The sequence below is a fragment of the Sciurus vulgaris genome, assembly GCF_902686455.1.
Source record: "Sciurus vulgaris genome assembly, chromosome: 15".
NCBI lineage: Eukaryota > Metazoa > Chordata > Mammalia > Rodentia > Sciuridae > Sciurus > Sciurus vulgaris.
Genome location: NC_136476.1, coordinates 76,859,203 through 76,878,506, shown reverse-complemented (window position 1 = coordinate 76,878,506; position 19,304 = coordinate 76,859,203). Strand labels below are relative to the sequence as shown.

At 40.8% G+C, this 19,304-nt stretch overlaps 1 protein-coding gene across 2 annotated transcripts in view; it reads left to right on the top strand.

Moving 5' to 3' along the window:
* C5 (complement C5) overlaps nucleotides 1–19,304 on the top strand; it is a 100,602-nt gene that overhangs the window by 33,520 nt on the left and 47,778 nt on the right. For both annotated transcript variants that reach the window (XM_079112704.1, XM_079112705.1), the window contains 3 exons: nucleotides 1,200–1,290; nucleotides 2,667–2,740; nucleotides 3,691–3,830. In XM_079112704.1, coding sequence (XP_078968830.1) covers nucleotides 1,200–1,290; nucleotides 2,667–2,740; nucleotides 3,691–3,830 — 305 coding nt within the window. The remainder of the gene's footprint in view (nucleotides 1–1,199; nucleotides 1,291–2,666; nucleotides 2,741–3,690; nucleotides 3,831–19,304) is intronic.

The following is a 19,304-nucleotide window of genomic DNA, read 5'->3' as shown; positions in this document are numbered from 1 at the left end:
TTTATAAAACTCTCTTTAATGTTTTTGAACTTTTAGGACTTTCATTTATATATCATCTTAAAGAAAACAAACAAAAGCAGATAGCCCTTAAAAAAAAAAAAAAAAGAAAAGCAGAGTGGTAGCTTCTGCTTTTACCCTGAGTGTTTTGCCTACCTATGTATTTTAAACATTGTCTTGGGCTGGGGAGATAGTTCAGTTGGTAAAGTGCTTGCCTTACAAGCACAGGGCCCTGGGTTCAATCCCCAGCACCGCAAAAAAAAAAAAAAAAAAAAAAAAAAAAAAAACATTGTCTTCTCAGAAGAGGGTGCATTTCAACACATATAAATGTTATAGCCATCTATCAAAACCATGTCATTAGGTATAGTTAAGTTTTTTTCAATTTTGGGTTTATTACAGCATTATGATGGAAAGTCCAATACATATATATATACATACATATATATGTATACACACATATGTGTGTATGTGTTTCTATGTATATATATATGTATGTGTGTGTGTGTGTGTGTGTGTGTGTGTGTGTGGAACTCCCCCTCTACGACCCCTTCATCTCTGGAGACTCTACCTGTCTTTCTAGGCAACTGTGCTGTCTTCAAGACCACCAGGCTGTGTGTGGCCTCCTTGGCTGCCCTGCCTATAAACTGCCTCCAAGCAGTAAGCTGGGGCGATTTTAGGGCTCCCTCCTCTCAGGGCTCATAGTCCCGTGCTGTTTTTGCCCTAAGGGCTGAAAACTGTTGCTTTACATATTGTGTAGAGTTTTCTAGGCATTTTAGGCTGAGGGGTAAATCCAGTACAACTTGGATAGAAGCAAAAGTTCTGATTATTTTTATTAAAGTAAATATAAATAAAACATTGAGTTACTGCAGGGAATCACATAAAATCCCCATTTTTTAATAATAGACACAATTATTAAAATTGTAGAAGTGATCATAACCTTATAGACTAGCCAGTATCTTGCATAACCTCAGTAGAACTAAACATTTAACACTCTAAGGAAAAAATCATTAAGATATTTTTCTACTTTGTCTTATCAGTGCTGTCAGTGGAGAAATCCTATGGTTCTGCTTTGAAATCACTAAGCAAAATGTTTTATTGGCCTTTTGGAAAACACTTAAGTAATAGATTAACAGTCATATTTTAAATTTCATCTTCAAAGAGAATTTATATTGTTTTTCCATATGCTTTCCCCCATTCTTCAGATATAAAGACCCTGTTACCAGTAAGCAAGCCAGAAATTCGGAGCTACTTCCCAGAAAGCTGGTTATGGGAAGTTCATCATGTTCCCAAAAGGTATTATACTTCTCTCATGTTCCTCTGAAAAAAAATGTGGAAAATGAAAATATTTTGGCCAAAAATCTCGATGCTACTTATTCCCCATAGTTTGCTTTAGAGTTAAGATGATCTCACCATCTGGTCCAATTTTGTTGTTTAGCTTCATGATTTTTTGTTCGTTTGTTTGTTTTGGGTTTGTTCTGTTTTACGATGTACTTTGCTGTGATAATTCCTTCCAGGGCAGCATTCATCATTGGTAAGGGAGAGCACTCTTCCATTCCATTTCATTTCCCTTTAGGATCCCTTCACTACATGCAGCTCTATGCTCTGCACCACAGTAAGCAGCTATTTTCATCCTAAGAATGAAGGAATCTGTACTATAAAACAAACATTGATAAACAAAAAGATAAGTTATTTTGTTGTTAAAGTCTTATTTGACACATCTTAATGGGGTGGGTGCTTGTGCTGGATCAGGCACTGAGAACAGTGATACGTAATTCTGAGTCTCCAGGACACATTATTTCCAGGTTCAGAGCCAGCAGTAGTTTCCTCTTGGGTCTCCTTGTCCTCACCCTTGTCCCCTCTGGTTCCTCCTCCACACCCTTGTCCATTTCATCTGACACTGCTCAAGCTAACACTTCTGGTACTGTCCAGTGATTGCATTAATCACCCTTTCTGATCAACCCTGTTGCCTATATCACAGTATTCTAATGGTCTGTTTACTTCCTGTCTTTCTCATTAAAATGTAAATATCTCAAGAGCAAAAACTAAATCCAGATTACTTTTCATATCCAGGACCTGGTCTAAGATCTTACTTGTAGAGGTATGAAAAGAAAATGTGCTGATAAACACATGCGGTCTCTGGCCTCTCTTAGCATCTATTGGTACAGCTATTACAGTGAAGTACGGTTTATTTACTTAAAGATTTCTCCCACTAGACTATAAACTGATGGAAACAGGACTAAAAGGGACAAGTGCTGTATATTCAGTACTTGAGACGGTACTGATGCAAAGCTGGTCCCCAAGAGCTGCAAACAAATATCCATACTTATTCATAATCAGAAAATTTGGGTTTTATCAATTTGTTGTGAGCAGTGTTTGGCTGTATTACTTTGCTTCCCTATTTTAGAACATACCATAAACATAGTTTTTCTTTGCCTTAGATGCTTTGAAATGCATCCTTGAGTGCTCCCCTTATAATGCCTAAAATCATGGAATAGAGTGGAGAACTGCTGAATATGTTTTTGTTGACGAGTCTTTCCCTAATACCTGACTTAATTTTGTCTTAGGATTTTTTTTTTTTCTTTCTTCTAAAGAAGTATAAAGCAAACATTCTGTCAAGTTGGCTTATTCAAAGTTTTACTGCGTTTGAACATCAACATTTTAACTTCTAGGAAACAGCTGCAGTTTGTGCTCCCTGATTCTCTAACCACCTGGGAAATTCAAGGTGTTGGCATTTCATATGGTGGTAAGAAAGCTGAAGTTAAACGCTCATTTAAGGAGTGCTTTGATTAGCAAGATGTAGTTCCTTGTTCCTGTGTGTTCAGCTTACCCAGGACTTAGGTGGCATCATTTAAAAAATATATTCTTCATGTATTATCAGGAGACTTAGACATACCCACACCTTTGAGCCTAGTGATTTCTTCTTTGTTCTTCTGTTAGCTGTCATTTTATTAGTGCAAGTGTCACGTCCCTATTTTCTTTCACTTTTCTCAGTGACTAGGAGCTTGAATTGAGTTAAAAATAAATACGTGACTTCCCTCTTGGCCAAATGCCCCTTTGTGACGACTTACTTTTATGAGTAACTTGAGCATTGGCTTTGTTTGTTTGTTTGTTTGCTGTTTTTCTTTTCACAAAATCTTATTTTCCACAATCAAAACTTTATGCCAATTTTTGCAGCCAATCATAAATATCTAAAAGCCAATCATGAATGTTTATTAGTTAATAAGCACTTTGATGCTTTAAATAGCATTAAATATTTATTGAACTAATAAAGGTTTCTGTAAATAACAATAATTATTAAAGATCACTGAGGCCTGATGGCACATGCCTATAATCTCAGTCACTGGGGAGGCTGAGGCAGGAGGTTCTCAAGTTCAAGCCAGCTTTGGCAGGTTAGCGAGGCCATAAGAACGTAGCGAGACCTTGTCTCAAAATAAAAAAAAAGGACTGGGGATGTGGCTTAGCGGTTAAATGCTACTGGGTTCAATCCCCAGTACGCATCCCCCCCCCCCCACTAAAAAAAGAATAAAGACCAATGAGCAGAAAATTCAAGGATATGGATGATAGCACAGAGAAAAACAGGATGTAATATTCTTCCTACCTTGACGTAAAGCCAATGTGAGACATTTCAGTACTAACAAAGCAGGACTGGAGTTCCCTGATCTGCCCCTGCTGTGCTTTTCCTTTGCACTGAAGGTTTGTGTGTTGCTGATACCCTGAAGGCTACGGTGTTCAAAGACGTCTTCCTGGAAATGAACATCCCATATTCTGTTGTGCGGGGGGAACAGATCCAACTGAAGGGAACTGTTTACAACTACAGGACTTCTGGCATGATGGTGAGTAGGCATTTGTGGTGAGGAAGAAGAAATGGGATTCTGGGAAAGTCCTTGGCATGATTATCATACACACTAAAACAGAAATTCAGCTCAGTTCAGAAATATAAGCCACAAGAAGTGTGGCACTGGATATGCAGCATGGTACAAGAAGGGATGCAGAGGAGGAAGGGTTGAGACCAGTGTTCATGTAACTCCAGAACAAAGTGCCCAAGACAGTCCATGTGCTCTGGTGGTTCAGAGAAGGGTGAGTTCACGTTCAGTTCATTTAACACCTTGAGTTCCTTGATCTCCTTGACTCTACCCTCCTCTTTCCTCGTGTCCATTTTAGCTGTTCATATTCATCTTTACTTTGAGGATCTTGACATCCTCCCATAAGTCTTGATTTCAAACATCTCATCCTTGGGTCAAAACCTCCTTCCTGTCCTCTGACTGGCTAGCCCTGTGGCCTCCACAGCCATGGCTCTGCAGCACTGTCCAAACCTCCAGTCTACGACTCGATCACTTTTTAATTAACTATGAGCCCTCTGCCATTTTTACTTTAGTCCTCATACAGGTTATAGTTCAGAAGCCATCATTGTAGCCACACTGATTAAAATGACATCGACTCCCTTGATCCTGTCCCTCCAGTACAGTCCGTGAAGGACTCCAGCCCTGAGGGGACCCACCACTTGTCTGCCCTTTGCCAGCACACCTCTAAGAAAAGTGTACCCAGGCTGGCTGCCCTTGAAAATCACAAACACAAACTTCATATGGGGTCCATTGTGGTCCTCATATCCAATTGCATATTATTCTTATGTGTTCTAATTAGTTTATAGGTGACAGCAGAAGGCCTTTTGACACATTGTACACAAATGGAGCACAACTTCTCATTCCTCTGGCTATACATGGTGCAGAGTCACACGGGCCGTGCAATCATGTGTGTACATCGGGTAACAATGTCCAACTCATTCCACCATCCTTCCCACCTCCAAACCCCTCCCCTCACCTCACTGAAGTTCCTCCATTCTTCCCTAGTGCCCCCCCATTATGGATCAGCATCTGCATGTCAGAGAAAACATTCAGCCTTTGGTTTTGGGCGTTGACTTATTTCACTTAGCATGACATTCTTCAGCTCCATCATTTACTGGCAAAGGTCATAATTTCATAATTCTTTAAGTCTGAGTAATATTCCATGTAATATTCCATTGTGTATATGTACCACATTTTCTTTATCCATTCATCTGTTGAAGGGCACCTAGTTTGGTTCCATAGTTTTGCTATCGTGAAGTGAGCTGCTATAAACATTAATGTGGCTACATCACTGTAGTATGCTGATTTTAAGTCCTTTGGGTTATAAACCGAGGAATGGTATAGCTGGGTCAAATGGTGGTTCCGTTCCAAGTTTTCTGATGAATCTCCACACTGCTTTCCAGAGTGGTTGCACCAATTTGCATATTTTTACATCTCCAATTTTATTCTCAGAGGTGACTATTTCAGTGGCTCCACCTATTTCATTTATGTACCCTCTAAATTTTTGGAGAACTGTGTATTCCACTGACATATTTTAAGTTATCATCTAAATTTTTTCATTATGAGTTATAAAAGATGCCAATCTATAGCTTTTGAAATATTTAAATATATATTTTTAAATAAGACTGTATGTCACACTGGAATATACATAACATAATCTAAATAACAAAGTAATCCATTTTTTTTTAATTTAATCAGTGCATTTTATTTTTTTTTCCCCTTTGTGCTTTCTTTTTTTTTTTTTTTTCATTTTTTTTTTATTGTAAACAAATGGGATACATGTTGTTTCTCTGTTTGTACATGGCGTAAAGGCATACCATTTGTGCAATCATAAATTTACATAGAGTAATGTTGTTTGATTCATTCTGTTATTTTTTCCCTTCCCCCCACCCCTCCCACCCCTCTTTACCCTCTATACAGTCCTTCCTTCCTCCATACTTGCCCCCCTCCCTAACCCTAACTCTAACCCTAACATTTACCCTTCCCTCCCCCCCATTATGTGTCATCCTCCACTTATTAGCCATATCATTCGTCCTTTGGCTTTTTGAGATGGCTTATCTCACTTAGCATGATATTCTCCAATTTCATCCATTTGCCTGCAAATGCCATAATTTTATCATTCTTTATGGCTGAGTAATATTCCATTGTATATATATACCACAGTTTCTTTATCCACTCATCAATTGAAGGGCATCTAGGTTGGTTCCACAGTCTGGCTATTGTGAATTGAGCAGCTATGAACATTCATGTGGCTGTATCTCTGTAGTATGCTGATTTTAAGTCCTTTGGGTATAGGCCAAGGAGTGGGATAGCTGGGTCAAATGGAGGGTCCATTCCAAGTTTTCTAAGGAATCTCCACACTGCTTTCCAGAGTGGCTGCACTAATTTGCAGCCCCACCAGCAATGTATGAGTGTACCTTTCTCCCCACATCCTCGCCAACACCTGTTGTTGTTCGTATTCTTGATAATCGCCATTCTAATTGGGGTGAGATGGAATCTTAGGGTGGTTTTGATTTGCATTTCTCTTATGACTAGAGATGTTGAGCATTTTTCCATATGTTTGTTGATTGCTTGTAGATCTTCTTCTGTGAAGTGTCTATTCATTTCCTTAGCCCATTTGTCGACTGGATTATTTGAATTCTTGGAGTAGAGTTTTTTGAGTTCTTTATAGATTCTGGAGATTAGTGCTCTATCTGAAGTATGATTGGCAAAGATATTCTCCCACTCTGTAGGCTCTTTCTTCGCATTGCTGATAGTTTCCTTTGCTGAGAGAAAGCTTTTTAGTTTGAATCTATCCCAGTGGTTGATTCTAGCTTTTATTTCTTGTGCTATGGGAGTCCTGTTAAGGAAGTCTGATCCTAGACCAACAAGGTGAAGATTTGGACCTACTTTTTCTTCTATAATCTGCAGGGTCTCTGGTCTGATTCCAAGGTCCTTAATCCATTTTGAGTTTAGTTTCGTGCATGGTGAGAGATATGGGTTTAGTTTCATTCTGTTGCATATGGATTTCCAATTCTCCCAGACACCATTTTGTTGAAGAGGCTATCTTTTCTCCATTGCATATTTTTTGGCCCCTTTGTCTAGTATGAGAAAATTGTATTTATTTGGGTTTGTGTCCGTGTCCTCTATTCTGTACCATTTGATCTACCTTTCTATTTTGATACCAATACCATGCCGTTTTGTTACTATTGCTTTGTAGTAGAGTTGAAGATCTGGTATTGCAATACCCCCTGTTTCACTCTTCCTGCTAAGGATTGCTTTAGCTATTCTGGGTTTCTTATTCTTCCAGATGAATTTCATAATTGCTTGCTCTATTTCTGTAAGGTACGTCATTGGGATTTTAATTGGAATTGCATTGAATTTGTATAGCACTTTAGGTAGTATGGCCATTTTGACAATATTAATTCTTCCTATCCAAGAACATGGAAGATCTTTCCATCTTCTAAGGTGTTCTTCAATTTCTTTCTTTAGTGTTGTATAGTTCTCATTGTAGAGGTCTTTCACCTCTTTTGTGAGATTGATTCCCAAGTATTTTATTTTTTTCAAGGCTATTTGGAATGGGGTAGTTTTCCTAATTTCTCTTTCTGAAGATTCATCACTTATGTATAAAAATGCATTGGATTTATGGGCATTGATCTTGTAACCTGCTACTTTACTGAATTCACTTATGAGTTCTAAGAGTTTTCTGGTGGAATTTCCAGGTTCCTCTAAATATATAATCATGTCATCAGCGAACAGGGATAGTTTGAGTTCTTCTTTTCCAATTCGTATCCCCTTTAATTTTCTTTGGTTTGTCTAATTGCTCTGGCCAGAGTCTCCAAGAACGATGTTGAATAGAAGTGGTGAAAGAGGGCATCCTGCCTTGTTCCCGTTTTTAGGGGGAATGCTTTTAGTTTTTCACCATTTAGAATGATATTAGCCATGGGTTTAGCATAAATGGCCTTTACAATGTTAAGGAATGTTCCCACTATCCCTATTTTTTCTAGTGTTTTGAGCATGAAGGGGTGCTGTATTTTATCAAATGCTTTTTCTGCATCTATTGAAATAACCATGTGATTCTTTTTTTTTTTTTTTTTTTTTTTTTTTTATTGTAAACAAATGGGATACATGTTGTTTCTCTGTTTGTACATGGCGTAAAGGCATACCATTTGTGTAATCATAAATTTACATAGAGTAATGTTGTTTGATTCATTCTGTTATTTTTTTCCCTTCCCCCCACCCCTCCCACCCCTCTTTACCCTCTATACAGTAGTTCCTTCCTCTATACTTGCCCCCCTCCCTAACCCTAACTCTAACCCTTCCCTCCCCCCCATTATGTGTCAACCTCCACTTATTAGCGATATCATTCGTCCTTTGGCTTTTTGAGATTGGCTTATCTCACTTAGCATGATATTCTCCAATTTCATCCATTTGCCTGCAAATGTCATAATTTTATCATTCTTTATGGCTGAGTAATATTCCATAGTATATATATACCACAGTTTCTTTATCCACTCATCAATTGAAGGGCATCTAGGTTGGTTCCACAGTCTGGCTATTGTGAATTGAGCAGCTATGAACATTGATGTGGCTGTATCTCTGTAGTATGCAGATTTTAAGTCCTTTGGGTATAGGCCAAGGAGTGGGATAGCTGGGTCAAATGGTGGTTCCATTCCAAGTTTTCTAAGGAATCTCCACACTGCTTTCCATAGCGGCTGCACGAATTTGCATCCCCACCAGCAGTGTATGAGTGTACCTTTCTCCCCACATCCTCGCCAACACCTGTTGTTGCTCGTATTCTTGATAATCGCCATTCTAATTGGGGTGAGATGGAACCTTAGGGTGGTTTTGATTTGCATTTCCTTATTACTAGAGATGTTGAACATTTTTCCATATGTTGTTGATTGCTTGTAGATCTTCTTCTGTGAAGTGTCTATTCATTTCCTTAGCCCATTTGTTGACTGGACTGTTTGAATTCTTGGAGTAGAGTTTTTTGAGTTCTTTATAGATTCTGGAGATTAGTGCTCTATCTGAAGTATGATTGGCAAAGATATTCTCCCACTCTGTAGGCTCTTTCTTCGCATTGCTGATAGTTTCCTTTGCTGAGAGAAAGCTTTTTAGTTTGAATCTATCCCAGTGGTTGATTCTAGCTTTTATTTCTTGTGCTATGGGAGTCCTGTTAAGGAAGTCTGGTCCTAGACCAACAAGATGAAGATTTGGACCTACTTTTTCTTCTATAATCTGCAGGGTCTCTGGTCTGATTCCGAGGTCCTTAATCCATTTTGAGTTTAGTTTCGTGCATGGTGAGAGATATGGGTTTAGTTTCATTCTGTTGCATATGGATTTCCAATTCTCCCAGCACCATTTGTTGAAGAGGCTATCTTTTCTCCATTGCATATTTTTGGCCCCTTTGTCTAGTATGAGAAAATTGTATTTATTTGGGTTTGTGTCCGTGTCCTCTATTCTGTACCATTGATCTACTTTTCTATTTTGGTACCAATTACCATGCCGTTTTTGTTACTATTGCTTTGTAGTAGAGTTGAAGATCTGGTATTGCAATACCCCCTGTTTCACTCTTCCTGCTAAGGATTGCTTTAGCTATTCTGGTTTCTTATTCTTCCAGATGAATTTCATAATTGCCTGCTCTATTTCTGTAAGGTACGTCATTGGGATTTTAATTGGAATTGCATTGAATTTGTATAGCACTTTAGGTAGTATGGCCCATTTTGACAATATTAATTCTTCCTATCCAAGAACATGGAAGATCTTTCCATCTTCTAAGGTGTTTCTTTAATTTCTTTCTTTAGTGTTGTATAGTTCTCAATTGTAGAGGTCTTTCACCTCTTTTGTGAGATTGATTCCAAGTATTTTATTTTTTCGAGGCTATTGTGAATGGGGTAGTTTTCCTAATTTCTCTTTCTGAAGATTTCATCACTTATGTATAAAAATGCGTTGGATTTATGGGCATTGATCTTGTAACCTGCTACTTTACTGAAATCACTTATGAGTTCTAAGAGTTTTCTGGTGGAATTTCCAGGTTCCTCTAAATATATAATCATGTCATCAGCGAACAGGGATAGTTTGAGTTCTTCTTTTCCAATTCGTATCCCTTTTAATTTCTTTGGTTGTCTAATTGCTCTGGCCAGAGTCTCAAGAACGATGTTGAATAGAAGTGGTGAAAGAGGGCATCCCTGCCTTGTTCCAGTTTTAGGGGGAATGCTTTCAGCTTTTCACCATTTAGAATGATATTAGCCATGGGCTTAGCATAAATGGCCTTTCAATATTAAGGAATGTTCCCACTATCCCTATTTGTTCTAGTGTTTTGAGCATGAAGGGTGTGCGTATTTTATCAAATGCTTTTTCTGCGTCTATTGCAATAATCATGTGATTCTTGACTTTAAATCTATTAATATGGTGAATTACGTTTATTGATTTCCTGATGTTGAACCAACCTTGCATCCCTGGGATGAAACCCACTTGATCATGGTGCACTATCTTTTTAATATGTTTTTGTATGCGATTTGCTAAATTTTGTTGAGAATTTTTGCGTCGATGTTCATTAAGGATATTGGTCTGAAATTTTCTTTCCTTGATGAGTCTCTGTCTGGTTTAGGTATCAGTGTGATATTGGCTTCATAGAATGAGTTTGGGAGGGTTCCCTCCTCTTCTATTTTATGGAATACTTTGAGAAGTATTGGAATGAGCTCTTCCTTAAAGGTTTTGTAGAACTCGGCTGAGAAACCCATCTGGTCCCGGACTTTTCTTTGTTGGTAGGCTTTTGATGACTTCTTCTATTTCAGTACTTGAAATTGGTCTATTTAAATTGTTTATGTCCTCCTCATTCAGTTTAGGCAATTCATATGTCTCTAGAAACCTGTTGATGTCTTCGAAATTTTCTATTTTGTTGGAGTATAGATTTTCAAAATAGCTTTCTAATTATGTTTTGTATTTCCATCCTGTCTGTAGTGATATTCCTTGTTCATTCCGAATTTTAGTGATTTGGGTTTTCTCTCGTCTTCTCTTTGTTAGTGTGGCTAAAGGTTTATCAATTTTGTTATTTTTTCGAAGAAACCAACTATTTATTTTGTCAATTTTTTGTATTGTTTCTTTTGTTTCAATTTCATTGATTTCAGCTCTGAGTTTAACTATTTCCTGTCTTCTACTACTTTTGGTGCTGTTCTGTTCTTCTTTTTCTAAGGCTTTGAGCTGTAGTGTTAGGTTGTTTATTTGTTGAGTTTTACTTCTTTTATTAAATGCGCTCCATGAAATAAATTTCCCTCTAAGTACTGCTTTCATAGTGTCCCAGAGGTTTTGATATGATGTTTCTTTGTTCTCATTTACCTCTAAGAATTTTTTAATTTCCTTCTTAATATCTTCTGTTATCCATTCATCATATAATAGCATATTGTTTAACCTCCAGATGTTGGAATAGTTTCTGTGTTTTACTCTTTCATTTATTTCTAACTTCAATCCATTATGATCTGATAGAATACATGCTAGTGTCTCTATCTTCTTGTATTTGCTAACATTAGCTTTGTGGCATAATATATGGTCTATTTTAGAGAAGGATCCATGTGCTGCTGAGAAGAAAGTGTATTCACTCTTGGTTGGATGGAATATTCTATAAATGTCCGTTAAGTCTAAATTATTGATTGTGTTGTTGAGATCTATGGTTCTTTTGCTCAATTTTTGTCTGGAAGATCTGTCCAGTGGTGAGAGCGGCGTGTTAAAATCACCTAGTATTATTGTGTTGTGGTCTATTTGGTTTCTGAAATTGAGAAGGATTTGTTTGACATACATAGATGAGCCACTGTTTGGGGCATAGATGTTTATGATTGTTATATCTTGCTGATTTATGCTTCCTTAAGCAGTATGAAATAACCTTCTTTATCCCTTCTGACTAACTTTGGCTTGAAGTCCACATTATCGGAAATGAGGATGGATACTCCAGCTTTTTTGCTGAGTCCATGTGCATGGTATGTTTTTCCCCATCCTTTCACCTTTAATCTATGGGTATCTTTTTCTATGAGGTGAGTCTCTTGCAGGCAACATATTGTTGGATCTTTCTTTTTAATCCAGTCTGCCAGTCTATGTCTTTTGATTGATGAATTCAGGCCATTAACGTTCAGGGTTATTATAGAGAAATGATTTGGTTTCCCGGTCATTTGGTTCATTTTTAAAATTTTGTTTATTTATTTGTTTGACACAACTTGTTTCCTCCTTTATTTGACAATTCCTTTAGGATAATTCCTCCCTTTGCTGATTTGCTTCTTTGTTTTTCATCTCTTCCTCATGGAATATTTTGTTGAGAATGTTCTGTAATGCTGGCTTTCTTTTTGTAAATTCTTTTAGCTTTTGTTTATCATGGAAGGATTTTATTTCATCGTCAAATTTGAAGGTAAGTTTTGCTGGGTATAAGATTCTTGGTTGGCATCCATTTTCTTTCAGGGCTTGAAAAATGTTGTTCCAGGACCTTCTAGCTTTTAGGGTCTGGATTGAAAAATCTGCTGATATGCGTATTGGTTTCCCCCTGAATGTAATTTGGTTCTTTTCTCTCACAGCCTTTAAAATTCTGTCTTTATTTTGTATGTTAGGTATTTTCATTATAATGTGCCTTGGTGTGGGTCTGTTGTAATTTTGTGTATTTGGAGTCCTGTAAGCCTCTTGAACTTGATTTTCCATTTCATTCTTCAGATTTGGGAAATTTTCTGATATTATTTCATTGAATAGGTTGTTCATTCCTTTGGCTTGTTTTTCTAGGCCTTCCTCAATCCCAATAATTCTTAAATTTGGCCTTTTCATGATATCCCATAGTTCTTGTAGATTCTGTTCATGATTTCTTACCATCTTTTCTGTTTGTTCAGCTTTGTTTTCAAGGTTAAATATTTTGTCTTCAATGTCTGAGGTTCTGTCTTCCAGGTGTTCTATCCTATTGGATATGCTTTCTATGGAGTTCTTAATTTGGTTTATTGTTTCCTTCATGTCAAGGATTTCTGTTTGGTTTTTTTTCAATATCTCTAACTCTTTATTGAAATGATCTTTTGCTTCCTGTATTTGCTCTTTTAACTGTCGATTGGTGCGATCAATCAATGCTTGCATTTGCTCTTTCATCTCATCATTCAATGCTTGCATTTGCTCTTTCATCTCCTCGTTTGCTTCTCTGATCATTTTAATTATGTACATTCTGAACTCCTTTTCTGTCATTTCTTCTGCCATGCTGTCATTGGGTTTTATTGATGTAACATCTAGATTTGTTTGCAGCATTTTCTTTCCTTGTTTTCTCATGTTGTTCAGATATCAGTGGACCGCTGAGATATTGCAGATTTCCTCTGTTGATTTACAATGACCCTGAAGATTTCTATATATATCCCCTCTTAGCCTTCAGTAGGCTGAAGTCTTGGAGGAGGTTGATAATGCGGTGCTCCACAAGGAAGCTGCCTCTCTAGGAGTGGTGGCCTTCAGGTGGGGTATATTCCCTGCTAGTGGGCAGAGGTGCCTCCACTTGTTGACCAATGGTCATCCAAAGGGGACCTAGGCTGTGGGCTGAGGCAAGGCCTGTTTGGGCCTGAGCCTCTGGTTTTACCGTCCTTGTGGGAAACCTCACCCAGCAGGGAAGACTCACCCGGTGGGGAGGTCTCGCTGGTCAGTTTCCTCCTAGAGGTTCCCCTCAATTTACATCTACTGCCTGGGCTGGGCTGCCTTCCTCTGCAAAGTTTCCAGGGGCCCGGCCCTACCTCCTGGGCCTGGGAGCCTCACCCTTCGCAGATGAATCTCCTTAGGCTGCCCCTCCTCAGAGAATTTGCCCATAGGCCTGGAACCTTCGCTCCGCCCTAAGCCTGTCTCTGTGCGGCTCTTCCACCCAGAAGCCTCCTAGATCCTGGGACCCTGTTCTGCACCTAATCGCCTGGCTGCGTGGCCCCTCCTCTGAGCAGCCACCTGTGGCCCCGAACAATCGCTCTGAGTCCCAGAGACCCGCCACAGGCCTCTTCCTCCAGACAGCTGCCCAGTATGCCGGTGCGGTCACTAGGAGTCCAAGAAACTCACTTCGTGCCTCCTCCTCCCACCAACCACCCGTAGCCCGGGGCAATCAATCACTCCGAGTCGAAGTGACCCTGCCCGTTCCTCCTCCTTCTCCAGATAACCCCCCGGGTGTTCAGGAGCAGTCCCTCTGAGTGGCTCTGAATCCACGTGACCCGCTGCACGGGTCCTCTGGGCCACCGCCCGGAGCTCTGGTGTGGTCCCTCAAGACCAAGCGTCCCACCACGCTTCTCCTCCAGGCAGCCCCCCTGTGTTCAGGAGCTGTCACTTTAAGACCAAACAACTCACCACTCGCCTTCTCCTCTGAGCAGCCGCCTGGAGCGCTAATGCAGTCACTGCGAGTCCAAAGGACCCGCCGCGCTCCTTCTCCTCCTTCTCCTACTCCTCCGGGCAGGCCCCGGGGTTCAGAAGTGGTCAGGGTCCAAACAGCTTGCCACGCAGCCCCTTCTCTGGCAACCGCCTGTAGTTCCCGTATAGTCGCCCGAATCCAAGCGGCTGCTCCTCTTCCTCCTCGTCCTCAGGGCAGGCCCCGGGGTTCAGAAGCGTCGTTCTGATTCCAAACAGCTCGCCGCGCGGCTTCTCCTCTGGCAACCGCCTGCAGCTCTGGCGCAGTCTCTCCGAATCCAAGTGGCCACGCTCCTCTCCTCCTCCTCAGGGCAGGCCCCGGTGTCCTGAGTCCACACAGTTCTCCCCGCCACTCCTCCCCCGGGCAGCTGCCGGAGCCCCAGTGGCTGCTCCGAGTCCCAGCGCTGTGCCGACCGGCCTCCTCTATGGCGCTCCAGCGGGGGGAGGGGCGTCTCGCCGGCAGTTCTACTTCACAAAGTTTCCTGCGTTCCGGGACCCCCGTCCCATCCGGGATGCCCCCCCAGGGGGTGAGAGTCACCCGGCTACTTTGAGTTGGTCCCAAGCGTCTCAATATCTCCTCTCTTGAATCCTGAGTTCTGGAGCAACACGTAATGCAGCCACCCTCTAGGCCGCCATCTTGAAAACCGACCATGTGATTCTTGACTTTAAGTCTATTAATATGGTGAATTACGTTTATTGATTTCCTGATGTTGAACCAACCTTGCATTTCTGGGATGAAACCCACTTGATCATGGTGCACTATCTTTTTAATATGTTTTTGTATGCGATTTGCTAAAATTTTGTTGAGAATTTTTGCGTCGATGTTCATTAAGGATATTGGTCTGAAATTTTCTTTCCTTGATGAGTCTCTGTCTGGTTTAGGTATCAATGTGATATTGGCTTCATAGAATGAGTTTGGGAGGGTTCCCTCCTCTTCTATTTTATGGAATACTTTGAGAAGTATTGGAATGAGCTCTTCTTTAAAGGTTTTGTAAAACTCGGCTGAGAACCCATCTGGTCCCGGACTTTTCTTTGTTGGTAGGCTTTTGATGACTTCTTCTATTTCAGTACTTGAAATTGGTCTATTTAAATTGTTTATGTCCTCCTCGTTCAGTTTAGGCAATTCATATGTCTCTAGAAACCTGTTGATGTCTTCGAAATTTTCTATTTTGTTGGAGTATAGATTTTCAAAATAGCTTCTAATTATGTTTTGTATTTCAATCCTGTCTGTTGTGATATTTCCTTGTTCATTCCAAATTTTAGTGATTTGGGTTTTCTCTCGTCTTCTCTTTGTTAGTGTGGCTAAAGGTTTATCAATTTTGTTTATTTTTTCGAAGAACCAACTATTTATTTTGTCAATTTTTTGTATTGTTTCTTTTGTTTCAATTTCATTGATTTCAGCTCTGAGTTTAACTATTTCCTGTCTTCTACTACTTTTGGTGCTGTTCTGTTCTTCTTTTTCTAGGGCTTTGAGCTGTAGTGTTAGGTCGTTTATTTGTTGAGTTTTTCTTCTTTTATTAAATGCGCTCCATGAAATAAATTTCCCTCTAAGTACTGCTTTCATAGTGTCCCAGAGATTTTGATATGATGTTTCTTTGTTCTCATTTACCTCTAAGAATTTTTTAATTTCCTTCCTAATATCTTCTGTTATCCATTCATCATATAATAGCATATTGTTTAATCTCCAGGTGTTGGAATAGTTTCTGTGTTTTACTCTTTCATTTATTTCTAACTTCAATCCATTATGATCTGATAGAATACATGGTAGTGTCTCTATGTTCTTGTATTTGCTAACATTAGCTTTGTGGCATAATATATGGTCTATTTTAGAGAAGGATCCATGTGCTGCTGAGAAGAAAGTGTATTCACTCTTGGTTGGATGGTATATTCTATAAATGTCCGTTAAGTCTAAATTATTGATTGTGTTATTGAGATCCATGGTTTCTTTGTTCAATTTTTGTCTGGAAGATCTGTCCAGTGGTGAGAGAGGTGTGTTAAAATCACCTAGTATTATTGTGTTATGGTCTATTTGGTTTCTGAAATTGAGAAGGATTTGTTTGACATACATGGATGAGCCACTGTTTGGGGCATAGATGTTTATGATTGTTATATCTTGCTGATTTATGCTTCCCATAAGAAGTATGAAATGTCCTTCTTTATCCCTTCTGACTAACTTTGGCTTGAAGTCCACATTATCGGAAATGAGAATGGATACTCCAGCTTTTTTGCTGATTCCATGTGCATGGTATGTTTTTCCCCATCCTTTCACCTTTAGTCTATGGATATCTTTTTCTATGAGGTGAGTCTCTTGCAGGCAACATATTGTTGGATCTTTCTTTTTAATCCAGTCTGCCAGTCTATGTCTTTTGATTGATGAATTCAGTCCATTAACATTCAGGGTTATTATAGAGAAATGATTTGGTTTCCCGGTCATTTGGTTCATTTTTAAAATTTTGTTTATTTATTTGTTTGACACAACTTGTTTCCTCCTTTATTTGACAATTCCTTTAGGATAATTCCTCCCTTTGATGATTTGCTTCTTTGTTTTTCATCTCTTCTTCATGGAATATTTTGCTGAGAATGTTCTGTAATGCTGGCTTTCTTTTTGTAAATTCTTTTAGCTTTTGTTTATCATGGAAGGATTTTATTTCATCGTCAAATTTGAAGGTAAGTTTTGCTGGGTATAAGATGCCTGTCCATTTTCTTTCAGGGCTTGAAAAATGTTGTTCCAGGCCCTTCTAGCTTTTAGGGTCTGGATTGAAAAATCTGCTGATATCCGTATTGGTTTCCCCCTGAATGTAATTTGGTTCTTTTCTCTCACAGCCTTTAAAATTCTGTCTTTATTTTGTATGTTAGGTATTTTCATTATAATGTGCCTTGGTGTGGGTCTGTTGTAATTTTGTGTATTTGGAGTCCTATAAGCCTCTTGAACTTGATTTTCCATTTCGTTCTTCAGATTTGGGAAATTTTCTGATATTATTTCATTAAATAAATTGTTCATTCCTTTGGCTTGTTTCTCTAGACCTTCCTCAATCCCGATAATTCTTAAATTTGGCCTTTTCATGATATCCCATAGTTCTTGTAGATTCTGTTCATGATTTCTTACCATCTTTTCTGTTTGTTCAACTTTGTTTTCAAGGTTAAATATTTTGTCTTCAATGTCTGAGGTTCTGTCTTCCAGGTGTTCTATCCTATTGGATATGCTTTCTATGGAGTTCTTAATTTGGTTTATTGTTTCCTTCATGTCAAGGATTTCTGTTTGGTTTTTTTTCAATATCTCTAACTCTTTATTGAAATGATCTTTTGCTTCCTGTATTTGCTCTTTTAACTGTCGATTGGTGCAATCATTCAATGCTTGCATTTGCTCTTTCATCTCCTCGTTTGCTTCTCTGATCATTTTAATTATGTACATTCTGAACTCCTTTTCTGTCATTTCTTCTGCCATGCTGTCATTGGGTTTTATTGATGTAACATCTAGATTTGTTTGCAGCATTTTCTTTCCTTGTTTTCTCATATTGTTCATGTATCAGTGGACCGCTGAGATATTGCAGATTTCCTCTATTGACTTACAATGTCCCTGAAGATTTCTATATATATCCCCCCTTAGCCTTCAGTAGGCTGAAGTCTTGGAGGAAGTTGATAATGCAGTGCTCCACAAGGAAGCTGCCTCTCTAGGAGTGGTGTCCTTCAGGTGGGGTATAATCCCTGCTAGTGGGCAGAGGTGCCTCCACTTGTTGACCAATGGTCATCCAAAGGGGACCTAGTCTGCGGGCTGAGGCAAGGCCTGTTTGGGCCTGAGTCTCTGGTTTTACTGTCCTTGTGGGGAAACCTCACCCAGCAGGGAAGACTCACCCGGTGGGGAGGTCTCGCTGGTCAGTTCCCTCCTAGAGGTTTCCCTCAATTTACAGCTACCGCCTGGGCTGGGCTGCCTTCCTCTGCAAAGTTCCCAGGGGCCCGGCCCTGCCTCCTGGGCCTGGGAGCCTCACCCTTCGCAGATGAATCTCCTTAGGCTGCCCCTCCTCAGAGAATCTGCCCGCAGGCCTGGAACCTTCGCTCCGCCCTAAGCCTGTCTCTGTGCGGCTCTTCCACCCAGAAGCCTCCTAGATCCTGGGACCCTGCTCTGCACCTAATCGCCTGGCTATGCGGCCCCTCCTCTGAGTAGCCACCTGGGGCCAAACAATCGCTCTGAGTCCCAGAGACCCGCCACAGGCCTCTTCCTCCAGACAGCCGCCCAGTATTCTGGTGTGGTCACTAGGAGTCCAAGAAACTCACTTCGTGCCTCCTCCTCCCACCAACCACCCGTAGCCCAGGGCAATCAATCACTCCGAGACGACGTGACCCTCCCCGTTCCTCCTCCTTCTCCAGATAACCCCCCGGGTGTTCAGGAGCGGTCGCTCTGAGTGGCTCTGAATCCACGTGACCCGCTGCACGGGTCCTCTGGGCCACCGCCCGGAGCTCTGGTGCGGCCACTCAAGACCAAGCGACCCACCACGCTTATCCTCCAGGCAGCCCCCCTGTGTTCAGGCGCTGTCACTTTAAGTCCAAACAACTCACCACTCGCCTTCTCCTCTGAGCAGCCGCCTGGAGCGCTAATGCAGTCACTGCAAGTCCAAACGACTCGCCGCGCTCCTCCTCCTCCTCCTCCTACTCCTCCGGGCAGGTCCCGGTGTTCAGAAGTGGTCTGAGTCCAAAGAGCTCACCACGCAGCCCCTTCTCTGGCAACCGCCTGTAGCTCTGGTGTAGTCACCCCGAATCCAAGCGGCTGCGCTCCTCTTCCTCCTCCTCGTCCTCAGGGCAGGCCCCGGGGTTCAGAAGTGGTCTGAGTCCAAAGAGCTCACCACGCAGCCCCTTCTCTGGCAACCGCCTGTAGCTCTGGTGTAGTCACCCCGAATCCAAGCGGCTGCGCTCCTCTTCCTCCTCCTCGTCCTCAGGGCAGGCCCCGGTGTTCAGAAGCGGTAGCTTAGAGTCCAAACAGCTCGCCACGCAGCTTCTCCTCTGGCAACCGCCTGTAGCTCTGGTGCAGTCACTCCGAATCAAAGTGGCCACGCTCCTCCTCCTCCTCCTCAGGGCAGGCCCCGGTGTCCTGAGTCCACACAGCTCTCC